At 33.2% G+C, this 27,110-nt stretch overlaps 1 protein-coding gene across 1 annotated transcript in view; it reads right to left on the bottom strand.

Moving 5' to 3' along the window:
- Positions 1–27,110, bottom strand: part of LOC138183556 (multiple PDZ domain protein) — a 167,436-nt gene that overhangs the window by 75,709 nt on the left and 64,617 nt on the right. The window contains exon 7 of the mRNA XM_069120626.1: positions 24,200–24,519. Coding sequence (XP_068976727.1) covers positions 24,200–24,519 — 320 coding nt within the window. The remainder of the gene's footprint in view (positions 1–24,199; positions 24,520–27,110) is intronic.

Raw genomic sequence — 27,110 nt, 5'->3', positions numbered from 1 at the left:
ATCCACAGCTCGAAAGTAGTTCAAAGAGTAGTTCGATACCGGAAAATTTGAAATTTCTACAAAAATTTAGAGACCAGGATCTAAGAACTTGAAACTTCAAATTAAAAAGGCTGGAATTTGGAATCTACAAGTTAGCGAATGTAGAATTTAAAATTTAGAACTTGGCGTATCAAATGTAAACTGCAAACTAAGAATCCAGAAATTGAAAGGTCGAAATTAAAAACTGCAAAATGCCCAGCTTCCATCTTCTACTCTGAATTTTAATTTCGTTTAATCTCATCCCTCTTTCATTACATTTGAAATAACAACCAATGATATCAGTATTGCGATTGCAATACTCGCGTTCCCTCCTTCTCCCTTGTCACCGCTATGGGATAAAACGCAATAATGCTCTTTCATAAACGAACATTTAATACGTTATCGTATTAAAATCATTTGCGTCGTTCTACCGACGATCTCATCACGTTTATTCGTGGTTTTGAAACGAACCGAGCTAAAGGCACCGTTTCTAAAGGCCGTATAATTTTACAAAGACCATGCCCTGATCTGTTCATTCCCCAAAATAAGATAAAGACCAGCTCTTTGCACAGAACGTATCCTCTATCTAGATTTTCCATTGCCAAACCGATTTTGAAACGATCCCAGGCGACGCCCGATACGTTTGAGTCTTGTGACGACAAAGACAAATTTTAATATCAGACACGTTGTAAGAATTATCAAAGTAATATTATTAAAATAGATTCAAAAAACATTCAGGGAACTCGATTGTATACTTCACGATGAATAAATGATATTTTATTTGAACTTGCATTTAAAATTGGAATTTTTATTCGTATTCTGCAATTTTTTATGGAAATTCTATATGAAATTGTATGAAGTTGTTCTAAGGAATAGAATCGTTAAAAAATAATATTAAGAAGAAATCGGGAAGCTTTGTTATATGTATATTATTCAGCCCATTTAGAAACAATTGCACTTTTAATGAAATTATTATTCTTTTATCTTAAAGGAGAAAATCATTGCAAAAGTAATATCAATACAAGATTGAAAAGTTTCGTAAGTATGGATATTAAAGAATGAACGAATTGCTTGATCCTCCAAAATCTTGTATTTTGAATTTCAATTTATACTGAAAATTGTATTGGAGTTATTCTAAATTTTGTTACAAATATTACACTCAAAAGAGGATAAAACTCTAATTGTTCTGGTTAAAAAATTCTATTTCATTTAAGAAACTATTGTACTACAGATGTTACAAGAAGTAAAATTAAACTCGTGAGATTTTACAAAGAAATGCTATTTTTCCTTTTCGCTCTTTCAATTTTATTGCCTGAGGTGTGTCCTCTCTCGACAGATAACAAGATACGTTAAAGTTGCAAAGAAAAATGCAAAAAGAAAGTTGATGCAGTGCCGAGGAAATTCGTCGCTGCAGGCCATCCTGAAACCATTCATTGATCCACGACACCTACACTCATTTATTACACGTACACGAAATGCTTTAGCAAAAAGGAGAACAGTCCATTGTTGTAACATCGTAAAATGTTATCACGAATTCTTCGAGAAAAATAAAAATTTTAATTTCCGTATAAAAAGCTAATAAAAAGCAGACTCTTTATCCTCCGAAATTTTCTTTTCTCGTTACATTCTAAATTTATAGATTTGTTTAATATCCTCTGGTTAATCAGTTTAACGTTTCGAGGACGAAGATAAGAAAAAGAGATAAATTTTCGAAATTGCGAAAAATGTTTCCAACGAACAAAACATTTCTATGCGGATGGATTCTGTGTTTTATCTCAGATTTTTCTTCCTTTGTTTCTATGTTTATTTATTTCTTCACTGTAAGCTCTGCTTAGCCTCCTTAGGGATGCAGACACATATCTGGATTCCGACTACGGCTGAGTATCAAAGTGATGTGTAAGTCAGCCCATTGCTTACTTGTCGGAACTTCAATTTATCGAAATCTTAAAGTTGAAATTTGGGATTAAAAGTTCTGAAGTTCAAAGTTTCGCGATATTTCAAACTTCGAATTTGGAATTTCAAGTTTACAGATAGAAATTTGCGATGCGAAAGTTCGAGGAGCCGAACGTTGAAAATTGAAAAGATATTTTAACTTTGATATTTCAGCTTGGTATCTTGGCTTCTAATCTACGAGATCCTCGGCTTTTAAATTCCCCATTGTAAGTTTCGAATTTTTTTATTATTAAGAAAAATAAACGTCATCTATGTTTATAAATTACGAAAACATTTCTAAGTGAGAAAAACATAATTTAAAGTTATAACTTACAATTATGTAACTATCGTATACTCTTCAAATTTTGCTTCCCAAAAAAATAAACAAATAATTGTTCTTTCCTACTCTCAATAAATTCATCTCAAAATCGTTGGTATTTCGTTTCACGCGTATTCTGTGATACCCGTTTCAGACAAACAAAATTTTAATTTCTTTAACGAAATTGTGTAAATATCACAATTAACGTGACGAAGTTTTCTAATTATCGCTCGAGATAACAACGAGGTAAGGAAGAAGAAGATCACAAGAACCTGAGATATGGGTCAATAGTTCTCGTTAGAACGAAAAAATATACGGAAAGAAAGTACAAGAGAATGGATGAACGAAGTCTTTGAAAATTCGCATTGTTTCTTTCTTGTTGTTTCGTTTAGGTAAGAAAGTTGGTGTTTTTCAGTAAAATATCAAACGACAAAGGAGGAATAAGTAAAAATAAATAAATTAGTCGATACAACATTTACTAAAATATTTGACATTTATTGAAGCGGATGACAAATTCTTACACCGTGTGGTATAGATCGTTCTCAATTTGATCACTGTGTATATCGTTAAAAAAAATATTTAACTTTGAGAAAAATTTAAATAGATTCGTTCGATTGTGCATAATATTCCTCCGTTTGACGTTTAAATAAAAACAAATTTGAAAAACTATTAAATAATGAAACTTTCTTTCAGGTTATTTACAAAGATGGACTTCAGGAACAATCTCAATTTTTCAACTAGTCCATTAACATAATAAATTGTTAGATTACAAGACATTTTCCTCGTTCCTGTATTTTCATTAAGTAGGAAAACCTACGACAGAGATATTACTGGAAGTACAAGCACCTTATTTTCGTTTAGCTTTCAAGAAGGTATGTAGCAACCTCTATTAATCAATTCAAAGAAGGCAGAGTTATTTTATCCTATTTTACCAGCCGTATTTTGCCGAGGCAAAGCAATTACGAAGAATCTTATATTTCGTTATTTGCTTCCATTTTATTATCTTATTACTCTTGGTTCCCTTATTCTAATGAACAAATGACATTTCATCAATTTAGGATGACTTAAATGGCGAAAGTAGAGCTCTTGTTATTCTTCGTTTCCTCGTTCCAATGGACAAATTATATTTCACCAATTTAGGAAGATATAAATAGCAAAGATAGACGTCTTGTTATTGGTTCCTTTATTCTACTGAAAAAATTATTGTATATTTCACTATAATGTAGGATAATTTGACTAATAAATAAATTAATTGTCATGGTAAAACAATAGACCTTTTATTATTCTTATCCTAATAAACAAATGATCTTTCCTATACAAATGATATAATATTTTAATGAAGAAATGATATTAGATAGGTTTCTTATTACATATATCCTAATGAATAAATCATTTCAACAATTTAGCGAGATTTAAATAACAAAAGTAAAGTTTTCATCATTGGTTTTCTTGTCCCAATGAACAAATTATATTTCATCATAATTTCGAATGATTTAAATAGTAAATAAGTAAAAAATTAAACATTCTATTATTGTTGCTTCTTTTATTCTAATGAAGAAATAATATTTCACCAATTTGGGATAAATTAAATAGGAAAAATATAAAGTCTCTTTAGTCAAAGATTGGCAAATCGAAGATGTTGTCAAGACAACAATTACAACTTGAAATCTCGTTACGAGTACACCCTTAAAGTTTCGATGGATTGCTTCCCCTCGAAGAAGCATCTTCCCTTTTCTTTTTTTCTTTATCTTCTTCTGCTTTATGGATGTATCCTCTGGCGATCGACTTTATCAAAGTGAGTTAAACACCAAGTAATATAGCTGCAGGCCAAGTAGCGAACTGTACTGATAATAAAATTCCTCTTGGAACGATGTATTTTTCTTTATCGTGAAACTTTCAAGTGGAGAAATCAATAGCGAAGTATCGATAAAGATCATTGGAATTTATAGGGAGATTATTTGAGATATTCGCGAGAGTGAAGATTTTGTGAAAAAATTTGCTGTTTTGAAATTCTGATGATATCTTAAACTATCAGCTTTAGAATGCAACATGTTTTATTCGAAATCTCAAGTTTGAAATTTGAACATGCAAACATCAACTTGCAAATTTTTAATTTACGGTCTCGGAGGTTTCAAATTTCAACCTTTTAACATTCTCTTCTCAACTTCCAAAATTCACGTTGCAAGTTTCAAGTTGCAATGTGCAACTTTCACGAGTATCAAATTTCAACCTTTTAACATACGTCTATCGACTTTCAAGCTTCACGTTTCAAGTTTCAAATTTCGACATGGAACCTGCAACTCTGAAAAGACTTTCAAATTTCCACTTATCATTTCCAATTCTCAGATTTGAAGTTTCTCATTTTGAGTCCGGAAGCTGAAATTTTTATGCTTTCAAGTTTTAGGATTTAAATCTCAAGTTGCACCTTTCAAACTTCAAACGTGAAGTCTCAACCTTCACCTTTCAGCATTTTAACGTTAAGAAACGTTAAAATTTTAAACGTTTTAAAATTAAATTAAAAAATTTTAAATATTTCCGAATCTCAAATTTCAATTTTCAAATTTCATGTCTTGGGCTTCTCACATGTTCGATAACAAATTCTTTCAGCCTTAAAAATCAATAAAATGATTATTTTGAACATTTTTTGTCAATACGATCATCTTCGTTGTTTCTTCTTCTTTTTGCAAGAATACCGTACAAGAAATTATGTCGATGTACGAAAAACCAATAACGAACGATTAATTCACGCCGAATTCAGGCGTTAATTACTTCTGACACCGATAACGAAGTTGCTCGAAAGAAACCAATAACTTGTGGCGAGTCAAGCGAGGTTCACTTTAAACCGATAATTTAATTAATTTCATAAAGTTGTCACGCTATTAATCGCTCACAACAAATACCTTTCTATATATTTGCAATATTTGCTAATTAGATTGTGTTCAAAAATTGCTGAAAATTATACATAATCGTTGAATGGTACAGTAATTACTTTGTTAAATTAATCAACAATAATTTTCTACATTATGGACAAAATGTATAAGTGGAAAATGTTAAACGAATTTAATTACGAATATCATTAATTAGCTGTGTCAGTCTAATTGTTAATGATCAAAACATTTGGGCAATTACTAATGCGATGATAACAGGCAATATAACTTTTGCATTGTAAAGAGTGATCATTCTAAATAAACAATATTCGTAAAGAACTGCAAAACTGATCATAACTATGATTGATCCATTAATATCTCTTGTAATTGTACAAAAATACTCGAATAATGTTCGCACGAGTATTTCAACAAAATATTCGTCTTAATATGATATTTAAAAAATAAAAATTGTCCATTAAACTTGACGAAGAATACGATAGAAAAAGAAAAGTAAATGATCTTTGTCTTATTTAAAGAGCCAACTATTCTCACAATTTCGTTGTATAATCTTGCAGAATATAAAAGAATAGGTAATTTTTATATGGTATCCACTCTAGTTTTCAAATTAAATAAAATTGTTCACAATTACTCTAACGATTTCGTTATACCACTCTACAGAGAACGAAGAAGCCAACAATTTCTATGTGATATCGTAGATAAGTAAGGAATCTGACGTTAATCTCTAAGGGATGTTTTCACCCTGAAAGACCAAAAAAAAAAAAAAAAAAAAGAAAAAAAAACAGCAACAAGAAAGAAATCTTCCAATAACTCGATCGAAAGTTCTTCATAAATCTACGAAAGTTCAAACATATCGTAAATTTCCACGTCAATTAACCTATAAACTCCACCCTCGTAATTTATCAACCCCTTACCGCCACGCAGACGGTAAAATGTGTCGGCGTTTAGCCAAAAACCATTCTATCATTGAAACGATACAAGCCAGTTCCATTAACGATACGTATTCAGTTGGCGTAATAGAGCAACGCGTGACTCATGGTTCGAAAACGATAGGAGAAAATAGAAATACGCGATGGTACCCTGACCGACAAGCAAACGATAAAACGATTTTCAAACGTGCATACACGCGATTGAACGTACATACGTGAAATTGGCAATGTTTCGTCGGCGAGAGAACGTTGGTTACGTAAATATTCAAAACGTTGCGTCGTTCGAATCGTTGGTGAAATTATAATAGTCGTGATATTTCGTCGATCGAGCGGACTACTTCGAAACGAACGCGAATCGTCGTTTTCCCGGGGGTGGAATTGCTCTTTCACATCGACGATTCCGTTTCCTATGCGGCTACCACCGCCAGAGTGCCAGTTCTCATTATCGAGGGAAAAAAAGACGTTTTACGAGTGACTGGCGAAGGGCGGGGAACAGCAAGAGGCGACACTTTGACAAAGGAACCACTTCTAGATGCAGGCAAAACGGTACAACCAATTTAGATCGGATATCCGAGTACTTAGGCCACCTATTATTACACGAACTTCGGTTCAAGAACCGGATACGAGCCTAAGTACCCGAGTATTCGAATTCGAATCCCGGTACTCGAATATTCGGATTTGATTTTTCCCTCGCGGTTATTCAAACACGTATGAACAGTACGTATGAAGCTTTCCTTATACGTTAAATTTATTAATATAGCTGAACCTTGTTAAGTGAATTCCTGGAAGAAAAATGTTTATCCGAACACTCGGATCTGAATTGAGTGAGCATCCGAGTACTGAAATTCGAGGACCCATAGATCCGAGCAATAACGAGAGCTCTGTGCCCATACGGTTATTTGTTGAAGTTATTTATTCATTTTGGAATTTATTATCTTTTGAAATTATAGTAAAGCATATTATACTGAAAGAGATAGGAAACTTTGTATTACGATGAATTTTGTAATTGTACTACATTGATATTTGTAACATTTGCCGTGAATATTAGGTCGTCCGAAAAGTTTCTTTCGTTTTATAAGGAAATAATGGATGCACATTTTCCGTTTTATATTATTTTATCGAATTACGTATGATCCATTTTGTTCTATCAAACTAAAGATCACAACGTTCGACAGATTAGGTTTCATGTTTGTATAAAGATGCGTTGTTGTAAAACACGTATCTGTAAAAGAAAGACACTTTCCGGACAACCTAACAGATTTATATCACATATGTTTGTAAAACAGAATGCACGGATTTTCACTCGCGATAATTTGCTCGTAGCGAGATCTGGTAATCGGCAATGCCGAGGCAATGGTTGTAAAATTGTTTAGACTTGACAATATTTATAACAAATTATGTAATAACAAATGTATGTATGTTTGTAATTTACTTACAACGTATTTGTTCGTAATAAATATTTCTGTATTTTATTTACAACATACACTTTTGCAATGTATTTGCGATATATTGTTTGAAAAACTATCGTTATATCATATTCCTTATTCCCTAACTATTTCATTGTATAAGGTTGATATAAATACATACTCGAAAAAGCATTATCTCTAATACATACGCAGTGATAACACAGGTATATTGTTAATCGTTAGAGGTTAAGATAAAGTAAAGGGATGAGTTTAGTCATTTCAAATATCCGGCTTGTCTGTAACCAATTTAAAGGGACAAGGCATCGAGTAACATCAAAGGTATCGCCTGGAGTGTCGCTTCTTGTTGTATATTCCCACTCTTTGCCACTGGGGCTTATTGCTTGTCTGTGGTAAGATTAAAGAATTCACGCGGACAAAACAAGAAATTCAAAATAAGTAAATTAATTGAATCTGTAAGACCTTGGAAAGGCCTAACTGAATATCTATGCATCGATGCATAGAAATCGATCCTGTCTATGGAAACGGTGTCTAATGCGGTGGCTGGCCCAAGGGAAGCGAGAGCGTCACGCGATGAACGCGTCTCGTCTGTTTTGCCTGTGAACCGCTTCGAGAGTAACAGTATGTGCTGAGAATGAGTTAAACTTTCATTTAACATTTTCATATTTCATACCATAAATCGTATTTCCACCGCGAACGATGCAATTTAATATACTGTAGGGCTTCCGTTATCCGAATTAATAGGCAGACCAAGCTGTTAATGGAGTTTTCAAGTACCGGAACAATCATTTCTCTGATATTAAATTTCATTTTTTCAAATACAAATTGAGATTAATGATTTCTTTAAATATTTACGGATCTCGTATCTCCTTTACCGTTAAGTTACTTAATTCTTCCAACCTAAGTAACTGCATGGGTCACATCAGAATTTGATGTTTCCATTTGCGTAAATCCGACGTTATTATCGTCTTTATCGCAATGAAACTGTTTCGTTACGTCAAAATAATTGAGCTTTTTCCTGCTGTTGCCAGCGTCACAGGAATCTACGTGCTTCGGATAATTTTTAATATTATTCTTTTTGTGTTTTCGTGTCTGTAATTGTGTCTTTTACGACGCTTGCACTTACACCGCTTTCGACTTTTTTAATTACGTCGTGTTTTGTTTCCATAGTTATAGAATACCGTATTATATTTTAATTATATTTGTTATAATATTATAATATCAGAATATTATAATTTCGCTACTCGATCGAATCAAGGAAAGAATACATTGTATATGGAAAAGTCTTGGATGGAAAAAGGTATCCGTTACTGGGAAATACTAAGTTCGGATAATAGAATTAGGGTATTCAAATAAGGGAAGTTTTACTGTACTGCGATATATTCTGTCAATAATATTTACTGAATTATTTAATACTCATCGAAGCAGATAGCAAATACTACAGTTATGGATCATTCTCAATTTGACTACTTGGAAATAAACACAAATCATCCCCTCAAGGCGGAGAAATTGCTGTTTCATATCGACGATTCCGTTTCTTATACGGCTGCCACCACCAGTCCCAGTTCTCATTATCGAGGGAAAAAACGTTTTACGAGCCACTGGCTTATTGCTTTTCCCTTTATACCATAGGTAAAACCAAGGAATTCACGGGAAATCGATTTTTTGTTGCCTCTCTCGAGGATTCGATCTTTACGACGAAGTTCGAACAATTACAATTTCGATGCACAATTTGCTATGTTTCTTGTTGGAAAAATTCGATTTTTATGTTTTCTTAAGAAGATTGTTGCTTTATAAGATTGTTAATTACCGTCGTGTTTCAATGAAATCGAATAGATAAAAAGAAGCAAAAGTATCGTATGACAGATTTGAACACTATTTAGATAGAGTACACACGATTGATTCATAAAAATCACTATCTTCAGAATTGATAAGGAAGTAAATCGTCAAATTTTCGATTTTTATAGATTAGAAACAATGTAGAGTAATTACAGAGTTAAGTAATCTGAAGTTATTAGTTGCAAGAGTGAACGAGAGTTGAATTATACAAACGTCACGAGGAAACTACGTGTATTTAATATTTCATTTCAGAGGAAACATTTCATACGCGGTAACTTAATAGTTAATTCTGGCGACGCGACGTTGGTCACCGGTGGCTTCTACACCGCCATCAGGTACTATTTCACCGTGGTTGCGTTAAACGTGTTAATGAATTAAGAAAAGTATAAAATTTACGAGAAATTAGGAAAACTTTATATCATAACGTTCTTTAGCTTGCGCGTTTTCTATTGTCCAGAAAGTGTCTTTCTTTCACAGACACGTCTTTTACAACGATGCATCTTTGTACAAACATGAAACCTAATCTATCAAACGTTGTGATCTTTATTTTGATAGAACAAAATTGATCATACGTAATTCGATAAAATAATATAAAACGGAAAATGTTGTGCATCCATTATTTCCTTCTAAGACGAAAGAAACTTTTCGGACGACGTAATACATTTTTTCGTAGCACGTATATTCCGTACATTGTTGCGCATTTAAATTATCCATAAATACATAATCACCCGCGATCTAATTACGCATTATTATACAATTTTGAAATACGTGAACTCATCATATACTTCTAACTTTTCCGTGTTATCGTGATTTACATTTTTTGATAAATAATTTCTTACGTAAAAAACAATGTACTTTAGCTGCTACAGAACAAAGGAGTGGTATTACTATTTTCTGTATATGTCGACCTAGTTTTGGGGGTGAAAGGGGGAGGGGGAACAGTGCGCGAAGTCAGAATTTTCTTTCTTTCATGTTCCTATCTTTATTCAAAAAACAATCATAGAGTGTCCTACTTTCTGCAATCGTTCGATTTCCCTGCACTCGTTCTTTCACCACCTAAGATCACAAAAAAAACACCGCTAACATTGTTTAATTATTCCCGACTGAAATTTCAGCGGTTCAGTTCAAAAAATTCAAACACCGAGTGATGAGTAAAAAATTCGAATATTAAATTATGAATACAAAAGTGTACAGAAGCTGATGAATAATTTATATATACGCGACCTCGAAGGAGGGTTATTTCCTAAATTCCATTATTTAATATATTCATCAATTTCTGAGAACAATCTATAAATAATTTGATTGAATTTATTTTTTTACAGTGCAAGAAAATTTCATATTCTGGATTTAAAAATAGGGCACGTTTAATAAGGAAATACGATGAAATACGATTGACGAAAAGTGTGACTTTATAAGAGAGACATTTTCCAAGAAGAGGAAGTGCTTCATTTGTTAATTGATTTATTTTATTGAACTATCGAGGAAAAAATGTTTTCGCTCGGCTTCCGCAATCAGAATATTTACAAAATCAATATTCTTCCACGCAGGAGTTATACTGAAAATTTTTACATAAAAATACATCGAATGCAAACGAATTCCGAATAGTTTCAACAATTTAATTCCGTCGAATAGTTTGAAATAAACTTTTCTCGTCATTGCGCTGTTACTTTAAGGGACTTTGCGTTAAGGAACTTTAATGAATTAAGTGGAACGAGGAAAGGTTTACAAATGGATCGAGGGAAATGTTACATGAGTATAGCATAAAAACATTTTTAGCGCTGACAGGCTAACAAAATTATTATATCTATATTCAACTATTTACAAAAGTTTATATTTCTACAATGAATAAAAATAAAGTAATTGCATTTCATATTTCGCTTATGAAATATGTAAAGATACTCAGAACAAGCAATCAAACAAAATTGTAGATTGTTCAGCAAGATTTATACGTTTGAAATTGGCACGATCATCGAGATTAATATTTTTTTAATCTTTTTGATTGCAGATTCTTTTGGCGTGATTGTTAGAGAATCGAACAAATTATATCAACGACTGATAAATATTAATTTTTCCATCATAAATTCTCTTAACTTTTGTGGAATAAGAAATGATAGAAAATGATACCAAATGATGTAAAACAGATCTACGTTCTTCTAATTGACAAAACAGAAAAATGACTTCTTCTTTTAACTTTCAACCTTTTTAACGCAATCAAACTACGAAATTATACCAAATGATACGAAAAGATTTGTATCTTCAGAATCGACAAGACAGAAAAGTCTCTTCTTTTCTTTAACCTCCAACGCGGATTTTGCTAAAGTTATCGAATGAAAAAAAACAAGAGCATTGGAAATAATTCAAAGAGATTTTATACCCGCGATTCGCTACAGGATAAAAGTGAAATGCACCTTCCAACTTTTTTCAGATGCACATTCCTTTGAGATAATCGGATTAGATGAATCGTCCTGTACACTTTTCCAAACGTAAACGAAACCGTACGACCATGTTATCGACAAAACGAGCGCCAAGGATTAAAGCAAGTTCGATCGCGCTCGTTTTTTTTCAATTACGAATTGACGACGGGTAAGCAGCTTGGAAATTCGTCGCGATTTTGCCTGGCAGGGGTAATTGAATCCGAAGCTATCGGTTGGAAAAGCAACTTTCCGTCGAGTTTGCTCGATTTTCTATCGCCTAAAGGTACCTTATCAACCAAAGTACGGAGCTCCGTTTCATTTCCATCTTTCTCTTTCCCTTTTCCCAAGCAAACTTCCATCGGTCGATTCTTCTTTTCTCGCTGTGTCCTTCGTGTATCACGAATCATAATTGAAGGTGATTCTCTGAAACGAGAATTGCTGATACGGCTTCAACGAAAGGAACTTTATACTCTTCTGTGTCGTAAGTTCTGCTCAAGACGACTTAGCACGAAAGAAAGAAGGGTTTCGTCTATAGGAATTCAAACAACTGAACCGTCGAAAATGCGATCGAAAGTGTAAAGTAGAACTGAAGCGTCTTAGAAAACGCTTCGACACCTTGTTCTGTCTTGAGCGTTTTAATATTTGAGAAAATAAACGAGCTGGGTGAATACTTTTCTTCCTTCAATTTAGTCTTTAAATGCATAGAGTCGTTCTTTGACAAGACTCGTACACTAACGTTGTCACTCAAAAATACTTAATACAATATAATACAAAATATTGGATACTTATTTGCTTCAGATAGGATGCAATTTAATAAAATTATGGATGATAGCATCTGTATCGGGATTTTAGTTCTTTGTGATTGACATATGCTTGATAAAACATTAGTTTGTATGGAAAAATTCATTTTTTAAAACACGGTATGATTCAATTTTGAAAATTGACATTGGTAATTGTCGAACCTTACGCGACTGTTTTGTGGCGTGGAAAACTTGAAAAATCTTCAGGTTGTGTGATTTTTGAAGCATTGCAATTTAGACAAATCTGAACTCTTCTTCTCAAAGAAAAATCTCTTTCCTATTTCTTTTTCTAATTACGTGTAAGTAAAAGGCTACAGAAAAGATGATGAATTTTTTGAATTATTTTTCTACTGGTCAGTAGCATGTAAATCGTAATTTATAAATTTGTAAAAATTATTTGTACATAGAATTGTTCGAGTCACAACTTGTAACTCGCTTGTAACTTACTGTACAATACAACAATAAATACAACCAGATATCTCTACTTTTCCCTAATAAATAGAAAAATACGTAAATATCTTCAAATGTGTTATTTATAAGATTTGGAAGAATCACACGCACAAAAGAAATAACTTGAAATTAAACTATACTATATATAATATATATAAATTATATATTAAATTATAAATTAAATTATATAATAATTATAATAATTATAAATTAAATTAAATTATATAATTATAAATTAAACTATATATATATATATAAATTAAACTATAAATTGTTGCTTCGATTAATTGAACCATTCGGTTCATTGAGAACGAATTCTTCGTCGTATTTAATATTTAAAATTCCAATGGAGGGCTAATTACACTGCAAACAAAGCTACGACGTAATAAGACGTGTAATGAGACGATCTATCGTAATTAGTGACCATCTTCCTCGTGTTCGTAGAGCAAAAACGCGAGTCATGCGCGTTACCAGAGCAGAAAATCACGTGTTACTCCGACAGCCTTCCTATTTGCACTCTATTAAACCGAATTCTAGTTTTCGGTTTAATTTCATGAGAAAAACGAACCATAGCCAGCTGGAAGAATAGTCTGAAGAACTGGCTTTATTGATCCTCGACCAATTACTTCCGGTTTAAGTACCACTCACGTCTCCGGCAAATTACTCTTATCCCAGTTATCGGAGAATTTGTACAATTTTCTTTGACATACATTTCACGTTCGTCAGACAATATTATAAAATAAAATACGACGGTCCTATTGTGTATAATTGGATTAACATTGTCAATAGAACTAAAAAAATTTTATTTGCGGATTATTATTTGTCAATGATCCTTCGCTGAAATAAAATAGTACTATAAAATAAAATATCAAGATCCTCTCGTTTATGATTGGATTAATATTAGTAAAATTTAGAAATTAAAAAATTACAGATTACTCCGTATCGATGATCCTTCGTTTAAATAAATAAATAACACTAATCATTTTTGTAAAGCAAGCAAAACTAGCAACGTAAAATTGAATTACTAATAATTAAACAAGAGCAGTTGCACAAGTTTATCACAAAGTCTAACAATTTTAAGAATTGTAAGCCAGGTGATTGTTTCATTCGATGTAAAATTGTAGAATCGTAAAGATTGTTTGCACGATAATAATTTACAAGCTCGGCTTATTAATAATCTGTCAATTCACCAAAAGAATTGGGAAGACAAATTGATCGAAGAAAAATAAAATGTATATTTTGTGGAATAATTCCTTTTACAATTTGACATCGATTTTCGTTTAATCTTTGTTGTTATTAAACAATTTCGTTATTAGCTTTTTAATTTGATGAAATTAAAGATAGAAATATTTAACGTGCTAAAGCAACCTCTTCCCCTAAATATACAAACTATTTATAAACTTTACAAATAATTGAACTCCGAATATTTAAAAAAGGAATTGGAATGCTTCTTCTATTGGTACAAAACAATTATTTTACTTAACAGAGGAAACCAGTACGACAATGATAAATTGTCTCGTAATATCTCTCACAGGAAAGCTCTTACATCCCTAAACTTACGAATTCGAAATCCCGAAACTTGTAAATTCCTAGATATGCGACTATAGATCAATAGATATGCCTTGATCCCATAAAGAAGACTAATTTCGAACAACAGATAAGAATCCTGAAGAAACCAGACCCTGTAACAATCGAAAGCTCATAATCGACAGATGTCTCCAGAAAATCCAGCCAGAACTTCCCCAGAAGCCCTTTCATCTCGCCAAGAAAAATCACGCGGTTCTTTAGAGTTCAGCTTCATCGAACTTCATCAATCAGCGCGAATACCGGAGAAAGTTCGACGAATTCCCTGGAGGGCGGTCATCACGAGACCATTTCCATCGAAATGGCTGGAACACCTCGACGATAACTTCATTTCCATTCCAATCGTCTTATCGGTCTCACCGTGAAACGACTCGAGCGAGAAGAAACGAGCGGAGAAAAAAAGGAAAAGAAAAAGAAAAGAGCTAACTTACGGAAGAAAATCAGAAGCGCGAAAGATATATCCAAACGAGGGCAATTACACGGCCGATCGATCGAAAGGGTTTTTATCGCGACGCGAGGCATCTTTCGCGTGGCCTTCATCGTTCGAGGGAGAGACACAAAGGAGCACAAGGAAGAAGACACCGACCTTCTCCAAGTCGAGAGCTGACGACGCTTTCGACGACGAAACTCGAGCCAGACACAGGCATTACACGCAGCCGGTGTTTGCCAAACCGGTGTTCGCGTGGATGATACCATTGACGACGAGGATATCGTTAACCCCTGCGAGGTTGAAAGTGGGATGGAATCTTTCACGAGGACCTGCTGTCAGTAAGTACAGTGAGAAAGCTCGATAACTCGATATCATATTTTTAATACTTATTATATGCTTCAGGTGGCTATTCATACGGTAGGTATACTAATTTTTGACTAAACATATACTCCCAGTACACATCTTGTAACTTCTAATTGCGTACTCAGTTTAGTTTTTAATTTGACCAATATAATCATGACAGTCGTGTTTCGTTACAGTGCTCGTGAAATTTCAATGTGTTTCATACAACACGCACGCATATGGACGCCAAAGTTTTCTATGATAAGTGTTCAAATATTTTTGCCGGCCGATGTAGTACACATCGAAACGAGTAAAAAAGGTCTGAATAAAAATGGGTCCAAATATCATTAGTCTGGGAGTTATAAGAGTCTTCAAACACGACGAGTACTTTTTCGTTGATTTTCTCATTGGAATGGGCTGTTTTGTGAAATATTTCATGTATGGATACGGTTGTTTCACTCGGAAAATTTTTTTATTGCATCGGATTCAAGTTTTCTGGTCCGTGGATCGTTACTTTTGATTGCTATCATTGAGTATCTCTCAGTATTAGTGAATGGCAGGGAAACTGAAATAGGAACTATGTTGTGTACGGGATAACTGTAACAGAGGCGATGTATTCTTTTGTATTTTCGAGGAAGTCGATGAAACCCGAGAAATACGTTTCGTGTGAAGAGATAATAAATAATAGCAGTAATGTAGATTATTGCTGTATTTTCGAGAACACGACAAGATTGTGAGTGAAGATTAGATTGCACATAACGATTTAATGAATGATAATAAAATAATAGTAACGAAGAGACTGTTTTTCGTGGAATAAGAAAGATAGGAATAAAAATAAGATACTGCTAATACGGTAAGAATATTGCGATAATAATAAACTTACCTGTATAGATTTTAACTTCAAGGTATGCTAAACATTATATAATAAATGAACACGAATAAAACGTAAAAATAGATGCGGAGAAACACAAGGAGAGCAAGGGAAGGAAGGAAAAATTACAAGCAGTTTATATCTGCTGTTTACTTACGCAACAGCAAGAACTTTCGCTGTTTTATTAAACCGAGTATACTTACAACGACAAATTTCCCTCATTAGCAAGTATGAAACGGTAACAACCAGCCAGTGAATAAATAAAACTTCCTTCGCGAAAGAAATGACACCACTAATCAAGGAAATTGGAAGAAAAATAACTCGATTCTATTCAGCCTCTGTTATCTTATACTATCGATGATACATCGATATCGATACTTTCTCGTTACTTAAAATTATCTACCAATTTTCTCAATATACAACGCAATCAATTCCATTAGAAATAAATTTCAGACATAAAATTGATGAAAAAGTTAATTAATCGTATACTGGATAAAATTTAACAGATTGCATAATGTGATTATATTTTTTGTTAATTCTTGATCACTATCTATGTAATATTATTTCTAAAATGCTACAGATCACAAGTTATTATACAAAACAATACAAAACAAATGATAGTAATTAGATACTCTCTTGCATAACAAAGACAAGTTGATAATAAAACAAATGAAATTTTACAAATTACACGCTATATCTGACTATCCAATTTCGTGAAAATTTATAAATATCTTATTAGTGAGCAAACTAGCAAAATGATAAATCCTACTATCATAATTCAAAGAAGTCTTTATTTATAGCTACATCGCATTATCTTTGCCTATAAATTAAATGTCAAATTATTGAATATTCTATTTGTCATGGTAAAACAATTTTAATCGTTTTAATTGATTCACGCCATAATTGGTAGAAGGTCGGGATGTCGTTTGCGAGATAAAAAAAAACAGCGCTGGTAGGAAGAGGAGAAAATAGAAAGCTCTTGCGAAACTGACTCCCCAGGAAGATAGATCTGTTCGAGGGAGATACGAAGGTAAAAAGCGTAGCAAAATAACGTGCAGCCGCTCTGGACGAATGTCTTCCATCATTTCGGAATGTACATTATCGTACTTCTCGCGTCTACTCGCAGTAGTATCTCTCGCTTTTTTCAAATTACAATGATTCCTTTATTTTCTTCTACCTACGTTTACATTCAATTTATCGTTATTAGGAAAAATATTCATAGTTTCGCATTATTAGCGAAACTTACTTTAACGACCGACATTGTTCTTCATGCTAATATGATTTATGGCGTACTTTATGTTAAGCGTGATCATCCTTCTCAATTTGGTTTCTTTTAGAGGAGAAAGATCGCGGAAATTTATGGAAGTTCTAACACGATAGATGGACATAACGATCGTTTCAGATCTTTTTTACAATGGAATTCTAAACAATAGACAGATACAAAAGAATGTATATTATAATTATTGATCTCGTTAGATAATTTTTCTGCATCAAAATAAGAAGAAACTGGAAATCGATTACGGTTATGGTTCCTCTTGAACAATCAAGGCTTTTATCCATAGTGAGCTGAATCGTGCTTCATGGAAACGTTTGTCGTTCGGTTAACAGGTACGCGAGAACAACGTGATTATATCGATACATGATAAACATACTCGAAAGCAGTTTAATCGTAATGCTATTAAGAGATTATCAGATATCTGCGAATGCTAATCAAAGCACGTCTGTTTCAGTCGCTATACAGCCCACCAGTGTCCTGAGAATACAAAGATATCATCATAGAAGATAACGTGTGTATACAAAATTCCCTTTATCCTTTATACATTTTCAAAATTAGCAAATTAGTCGGGTTTATACGTATATTATATTTAATGACGTGAATGAATATTAAATTACCGAATGTTTGGTAAAAATACCGGAAAATATTTCACGAACGATTTGAATGGTTTCCGTGGAAAAATATCGCAGAAGAAAAATATTTCCCCACATTTATTTCTCTCGAATTTCTTCGAAACGAATATCTTCTCGCAGAATGGCATACATTATACTTTTTTTGCTACACTTTTCAGTGATTGCAGGTGCATATTAAAAATCGTATATTTTATTACAGATTATGCGGATCTAACTCTATTTTATACGTATACGTGTGACCTACTCAAGAACCATATTAACCAACTCCATAAATTGAAATGTAAACAAGACACGATAATTTCACGGATATTATTTTTTAAGAATTTCCTTGCAACGTACGATTATTTGTGTCATGTTCTTGCGATAAATAAATTTACAGAAAACACGTACCTTTGCCAAGTTGGAAGAAGAGTTGGAAGAAATTTACAGAAACTTGCTGGAGTTTCTCATTTTCTTCTAACAAGTTCATATGCGCAGTTATACATAGTTGTATTTTAATTTGAAATTAATATGCTTCCAAAAGATTTCTATCTTCTTAGTATATTTATTTTCGTGCATCAAAATTAGAATTCTCTGAGAAAACTTGTATCAATCGAAGTCTTAAACAATGCAAAATATATCTCAATTAAGAGATGCTATTATAGTATATCTTTTCCGCAAACAAAAATATCGATCCCATAAAATTATCAACATAAGGGAAAGGAGTAATTTTGCTTTTTTTTTTCTAAAAACAACCCGAATGGCGTAATCAACTGGAACACCCCACTTACGTGCGCCGGTGTACTGCTTCCGGTAAACGAGAATCGATGTAACGAGCCGCCCGCAATCTCGATGTAATTTACATTAATTCATCGATATCGTAACAAATGAATCCTGTCGCGCGTAGAAAGAAATATCGATCCATCGTAATTCGGTTGTAATAACGCTTGTTTCCGTCCATACGGCAGGGATTTCCACGTCATTAAGCCTTCGCGTCACTTTTCCAGCGTTAAAATTACTCATATTCTCAAGTCCTTTAAGAACTTTTGATCATTCTCTCTTGGTATAGGGATGAAATAGACGATGGATGAATACGTAAAATAAATACTTAATTAGGAAGTACTCTTCTATGCTCTTAGGTACAAAGTTCTCCTAATTTGCTGCATAACGAGCCACCGTGAGCTTTGATCGTAGAATTTTAATAGTAAATGGTATTTTTTTCAAAGGATATAAATCTTATGTAGAACACGATGATAAACCCTGTGCAATAGAATAAATATCCTATTTTTACTTTCATTTTTTTTTTTTTTTTTTAGTTAATTATAGAGTTTTTAAATCGTAAACATCGTGAGTTGAAAAGTAAAATTATTTCACTTTTTGAAGGATGTAAATTTCATATTAAATATAGGCAATAAACTCCATAAACTAGAATGATTAACTTTGGTTTTTATTTCATTTTGTCAATTCCGGAGATTAAATACTAAACGATGCAGGAAGAGAAAAATTTATTTCGTTTTTTAAAACATGTAAATCCTAAAAACCAAGATCAATTTACAATCTTTATTTCAGTGGAAAATCTCTGTTTCTAATGCATGGCATTTATTATTCCAACCCTTTAACTGCAACCAACTTTCTTTATCCCTCGTAATCTCGCTCGGAATAATTCGATTTGAGCGCTAGCAATGACTATCTCTCCGATATTGGCCACTTATTCGATGTCAGTTTTTAAACGAAAGTGTTTCTATGCGAAACCACTAAATGGTCATTTCAAAGGAAAAGAAAATTCTGAATATACATTTACACCAGCTAACACGAAAATTTTATATAAATATTTTAAAAATTTGTTAGACTGTCTCATTTCTGTTTCACACTAACTACGAGGTTTCATTTTTCAATTTTCAACTTTTTCCCGCTTCATAAAAGTCGCCTTTGAGCAAGACACTTTATATAGACTGTCGTTTTAGTACGATCAATGTACCATTATCCCTAACATCAAGATTGTTCTTTCTGAATGATCTTTTTTATTGACTACGCGACATTAGTCCCGTGATTAATCATCTTCGCTGTATCGGTTAATTCGATCAACGTACTATTATCTCGTGTAAAATAGAAGCGCATACAATGCACATAATACAGAAGAAATACAACATATCCAAAGTGGAATGGTCGTTATAATTTCAAACAGATAAAACAAGTCTCTATTCAAGTCCCATCTCATTAATTTCGTCCATAAAAATATCAATTTGCATAAAAATCTACGTTCTATTACGAAAAATCAATATCAATTTCACCAAAATATACGTTCTTAATCGTCGAAGAAAGAAGAACATTAAAACCTACAATTTCAAATTTGATAGTCTTCCAGCTTAAAATCCTGTCTTTCCTTCATACCAGATACGTAACAGGCATCCAATAAAATTTCCACGGTTGTCTATTAATAAAACAGTTATACGGAAAAAGAGTTTAAACAACGCAAAGCGCAAGTATTTAAAACGGACCACTTTAACAGTAGAACAACCGGTTATCCTTAGCGTGTACGTGAATTCAAGAAATTTAGAAGCGTGCGCAAGGTATTAATAATAAGACCTTCTATGTGCAAGGTCTATGTGGAAGATATGTCGTTTTCTCCATTACAGCCCGTTTCACCTAACCGGTTGCGAGTTACTCGTGAGCTTTAATGATCGACTAAATCTTCCGGCGTGATAGTGCAAGGATTAACTGATACCATGACCGCGATAAACCCTTTCGTTGATACACGATTGGGGTTAGAGTGATAGTAATAGCAGAGGGATTGAAGTAGAAGCAGGAAGAGCGATAGTAATAGTGAGTGCAACGGTACTGGAAATATCGATAACAGGAATATGGTGATAATAGCAGCAGAAACGAGGACCAAAGTGCAGATCAAACGTATTGGTCGGTCAAGGCCATTTCTCCTCCATTGCATTTCCAATCTCATGAATCCTATGTATATCTTGAAATCTGTGGTAACTTTGTATGCACAGGGTGATTCATTGTAATCTTTCGATGGAATTACGTGTGAAAGTATTTGTTGTTCGAAGGAAAGTTTCAAGCAAGATTTTATGGTGGACGCAAAATTATTTTTGGATCGTATCTTTAAGAGTAGAAGGGAAGAGCCATTTATATTTGGGTAAAGCGTGTACGCTATCATCTGGTATAATAACATACTTATTTCTTAATACGTTAAAACGATTATCTTAAAATGATAATAAGATAATTCTTAGCTGTCTTCGTGTAGAATATCGAAACTTTCTAGTGAAATTTTGAAGCATTTAATTTGGTAAAAATTGTCTTTTTGTAAAGTGCACAAAGACTTTCGCAGGTGACTAATTCCCATTATCAATCAGTCGTGATTAAAAGAAGGTTGATTTCAACGTTTGTGTTTATTTATGAAGAAGAACAGAGTATTAAAAAGGAAGCAATTTTCGAGAATTCCTTATTTCAGGTTTGTCATAAATTATACTACTCTCTGTACATCATTTCTACCATAAATTTTAGCTTATTCGCATAACGTCTATAGTGAAATTACAAACAAAGTTAAACTCTGTATATCACGAATAGTTAGTTAAAACTACTAACGGTCTGCCAACATGAAAACAAACTAGCCTGCAACCTGATTGCTCACCATTTACCAATTTTCCTATAAAGCGATTATAGATATCTCGGTTATTGCGTTAAAAAGTTTCACTCGTAATATGAATTCGGAGTTCGTTCATAAAACTTTCGCTTATAACAACTGTATTACACGCATTCAAATAAAACGTTTCCTCTCATAAAAATTTCCATGCATTAACTTTTGAACATAGCTTGGCTGCTAGAAAAAAGAAAGAAAAAAGAAAAGAAAAATCCAACATCTTCAGTATCGTGCCTGTGCATACAATAACGTATGTACATTAATTCATAAAACAAATATAGTCCATAAGAAACATAAAATAACAGCATTTTTAAACATTTTATACACTGCTATGTAGTAAAATGACATTATCTATCTAGGGAAGTTAAATTCCATTTAAGAGATTCCTATCTACGTAACTACTAACTCGCTTTAAAAGTCCTAATTCTTCACTATCTTCTACTAAATACGTATATCATATTTTTCTTCGCGCTATTTCACTCGTGAGAAGATTCTCAACCCAACGACGAATCGTGTAACAAACCTAATTAAAAAATAGGTGAATATGTTAAAAAGCAAAGCAGCAGTAAGTTGATATAATTGAAGTTGCGATGGAAAGAGGCTGATGGAAAGAGTTGCAAGGTGAAGCGCGATATGATAAAATATGAAATACCAAATATAATAGTAGAATATATAAATATAATAATAGTACAAATACATAAGAATAGTGGACAAAGCGGAATATCTAAAAAAGGAAGGAATAGCAGGCTAATGTGCGAAAGTGTGAAGAAGAGAAATCGTTGCTGGTTGGAAGAGGAAAAAAGAAAATGTATTTTATGTAGTTTAGAGGTAATCGTCTTAAAACATTCATTAAATAACTGCTACAGGTTACATTTTAAAAGAAAAAGATATGGTAAAAGGTGGGATAAGTGAAGCGGCGGTAAGCTGGTGAAGAGTTTCAGAGAAAAAAGTGTAAGGATATAGATACCGAACTAATTGTAAATCAAGGGTACTAGATATGTGATAGTATTACGTTAAGTATAGCGTAATAGGTATGCGAAATACTATCAAAAAGAAACTGAACTGATTTTATAAATATTTATTAATTTATTTATCGAGTATTTTATAAATATCATTAATGGTCCAATCTAAATTTGACTTTCGCACCATTGGAAATCATTTTCCCATCTGCGACAAGTGTCTGTTCTTCGGAGAGGAGCGCTTGCGAGACAAATTAGAGTTTCAATTTCGTTCGTGGAAATGGGAAGAACTCGTAGGGGGCGAAGTCTAGTGAGTACGAGTAACTAGTTGTTAGATTTAATAACCCTTTGTGACTTCTATCTATTTCCAAAAACGAAATTGAAACTCAAGGGACGGCGTCTCGACAGTGTGAAAAAGATACAAGTTGAATCGCAGCAGGCGTTTAATACGGTTGAAGTAAGTGATTTTTCATAATCATTTGGAGCATGACAGAGTCGATCCGATCAGCCATATCGATGCAGCAAGAGATTATTTTGAGGGGTACAGAAGTAAAATTTAGATTGATTTTTTAATAAAATTTTTATAAATTCAGTCCAATTTCTATTTGATTGCACCTCGTAGTTATAATTAATATTACGTAAATATATGTTCAATTGTTACTATTAAATATAAGAGAGAATATATGTGTTATGCTCTAAGAGCTGTACGGCAAACAACGAGAAATATATCAGCCCAATCCTCTTCCAAGCTGTGAAGTTGAAAAATACGTAAACATATACATAGTGTTTCATAACATGCGGGATCCACTTTCAAAGTTATGGTCACTTTCGTATTTTAATAATCCACACCTGTCTACCTTCACAGAGGCTACCCATCGGTCTTTATTACTCCATGTACACCTGGAATTTTTGAAAGATTGCGAAATTCTCTGACGCGACGACTGCAAGCTTGCATATATATAGGAATGGAATATAACCGCGGCAAAGGTGTAAAGCATTTTTCAGATGCCGATGCCACGATGCAAATGAAAAAAAAAAAAAAAGAACGGGAAACAGTCTCCGATATGCGTGTAAGAAGAAGAGACTTGTGTTCAAATATTCTTTTTTGTTATTATATTACTTCGAAATGTTCTCTGCTCGTTTCTTTCTCACAAAACCTGGCTCATTCCTACGTGCAATCCGAGGGTATCATTTCGACCACCTTCTACGAAACTCAGCCATCGTGGATTATTGCAACACAAAAATGGCTATAACTTTGAACCACAACGTCAAATGGGACGTGTACTAGTACGAATTTTTCTCATTGCTTATTCTCATTCATTCATTCATTCATTATGTTCTCTGTCCACTCCTGAAATAGGTTTCACAAGTTATGAAACACCCTGTATGTACTATAGGATGCTATAAAGTGTAAACGAGATAGATAAAAGTAAAATGAGAAAAGAACGAAAGGAAAAGACTTACCACCATGTCAGAGCCACTCTTGGAGGCGTCGCTGACGGCGGAGGGGCTCCTTTCGACAACGAGGCCTCCAGGTACCGGGGTTGAGGTCGGCGGTGTCGATGTCGGCGTTGCCGCCGAGGCGGTGCTCGCCGGCTGGCTGGACTTGGGGGTCGGCGCTGGTGTAACGACGGACGACGTGGACACCGATTGATCCTTGTCGGAGCTGACCTGGTTCGTTGTCCCGCTGACAACGCCGCCGATGATGGACACACCTGCTCCCGCGGCCGCTGTCGAACTCGAGGCTCCGGACAACTCATCCGTCGGCAAAGAGCTCCCAACGTCTTTTCATACAATCAAGAGAAACGACTCATTGCTTCGAAATTTGTCTTTCGAAAGCAGATTTAATTTTAAGAATTTCCTCTTTTTTCTCAATACAATAGAAAAATCAAATTTTGGAAGGTTTCGCAGTTGAGAAAACGGAGCAAACGAGCGGCGATGGTGTACAGTAATTTTTGAAGAATGATTATCGTTATGGAATATCAGATATTATTTGTCTCTCATTTTTTTTTTATTTTCGTTTATAACATAAGTAAGTGGTATAGGTTTAATTTGAGATAAATAAAATAGTCTTGCATATAGCCTACTATCTGTTTTATATCTCTGTAAAGTAATTAAAAATAGCAATATAAATCTTGGGAAATGAAGAATAGAATGTACGAAAGAAATTATTATTGTGTATAGTGAAAATGCAATGCAATGCAATTTGGAAGAAATTGCTGAATTTAATTTTCCTTTTTAGTTAAGGCAAGATATTTCGCAGAAAAAAATGTGGAGTTTCTGTCGACAAGACGATAAGAAGATGTATTCGTAGCATAAGACTTTGTAATATAAAGGTTGGGAGAATCCTTAGGCAACAGGTAATAGGTGTTACGTAGGATGATGTGAGAAAAAGTGAGGAAGTTTGAAGAGTTTTGTAATTTTTTCCCGCAAGCTAACTTTCCCAGCGAAAAATTACCCGAGAGATTGTTATAAGTGATAAGAAAGGAGATATAACTTCGATCTGAAGCTTTTCCACGAAGAAAGGAGAATAAACGAACTAGGAAATTTTCTTTGCGACGATTTCACAACTTCTCAACCTGAAAACTTTAAATAACTAATTAAGATGAAAATCGTAACGTACGTCAAAAGAATAACAGAAATTGAAATTAGAATCGCCATGGAAACTATCTCTCGCACAGTACAAATATTCGAAAAAACTTCTTCAATTTCTGCTAGAAAATGAAATTTTTATTCGTTTTTTTTTTTTTGTTCCTAAATTAATCTATCTATATGCAAAGGGAACTTTAATTGTCAATTTCATTGTGGAATAATTAATTAAAAAATAAATTAAAGGCAGAGAATACCAAAGAAGAATTTATTTTAATCTATTAACCGGGAAACAAGAGTTGACTTATAAATTCTAATTGTAAGATTCTAATTATAAGAAAGCCTCATCTCTTTACGTGTCGTTTCAATTTTATTTATACAAATAAATTGTACCATACCTTTATCAAAGCTTATTAAATCTTTCATGGTAACTTAAAAAAGAATTCTACAATTCTAGAAATTTGTTCACAGATTAAAGGTAACATTTTTTTTAAATAAAAAATAATGATACAGATTAATTATATCTTAATATTAATAAAGTATACTAAAACTGGGAAAGATCTTGACTTATAGTTTCTATTAAAATAAGCAAAATAAAGGGAGCTTGAACAAAAGAAGATCAGAAGAAAGATATCCAAAGAAATAAGATTAAAGAATCTTAACCAGAAACGAGTTGGGCCAAATCGAAGCACGATCAGGAAACAAACGAACGTTCGTTTCTTCCTGATTCTCTTTTTAAACTTCGGTTCAGTCTTTATTTTTATCGAGAATCAGTTAACAATAACGGGAATTGGCTTTTTCTCCAACTTTCATTTATTCCCCTAGTCTGATTGTAAGACGCGAAACTAGAATGCTGCAAGAAGTTTTAAAAGCTACAAGAACAAAGGACAAAGTTGTCGGGAAGTTGGCCATGTTTCTTCGTAAAATTCTGTATGCTCGAACGAATGAAAATTTCAAACAGCGCCGGGTAAACTAAAACTGGAAAGCAAGGCAAACAAATGGCATAAAACAGCCTAATTAATTAAACGCACACTGACAACCTGCGCAACTAGAAATTACGAGATTCTCTTTGCTTTCAGACATTCTACGAAATTAATCGATCAGTTTCGTCGGTTTATTTCCCCTTTGATTTTGTGTATCTCTGCAGCAATTTATTTGTTTACCACTAAATACATGTGCAAAATTTATTGATATTAATTTTCAATTTCGTTTTAAGTCTTTCTTTGGTTATTTAAAATATTCATAACTAATACCTCTATGAAGATTATAAATAAATATTTTGCCACTTGGAAAACATAGCTTGGGTAGTTGGAAAAAATAACTCGGTAGAAAGAAAAATACAAAAGTATATAAAATTACCGATACTCCATTCCGGATATTTTATACGTCTTTGTATACTACATTCTGTTCTATAGAGCATATCGATATTCCATTTTAGATATTTTATACATTTTTATATACTATATACATTGTGTGCATTTTTATCTTCAAATTTATCCTACATGCATACAAATTCACAGTTTAGTGATCACTATCGATAAACCTTTGGTTAGCTCAGATATACAAAATTTCGGACGATGGGAATTTTAACCTTGCTGTATTTTTTGTGTCTCTTTCAACTCCCTCGTGTTTCACTGTTATCAGCAATATTTTTATGTTCGAAGAAAATAGGACAGAATCGTTGCCAACAAACTTCATTTTTCACATAATTCACGTTCATGCTAATGTTTTTCTTAAAACAATGAAAATCCTTCTTCCTACCAAAAGTGAAATTAACACGTAAAAA

The sequence above is a fragment of the Bombus flavifrons genome, chromosome 9 (genome assembly GCF_040668555.2).
Source record: "Bombus flavifrons isolate JBK064 chromosome 9, iyBomFlav1_principal, whole genome shotgun sequence".
Lineage (NCBI taxonomy): Eukaryota > Metazoa > Arthropoda > Insecta > Hymenoptera > Apidae > Bombus > Bombus flavifrons.
The sequence above is the reverse complement of the archived record's forward strand: the minus strand, read 5'-3'. Positions and strand labels throughout refer to the sequence as shown.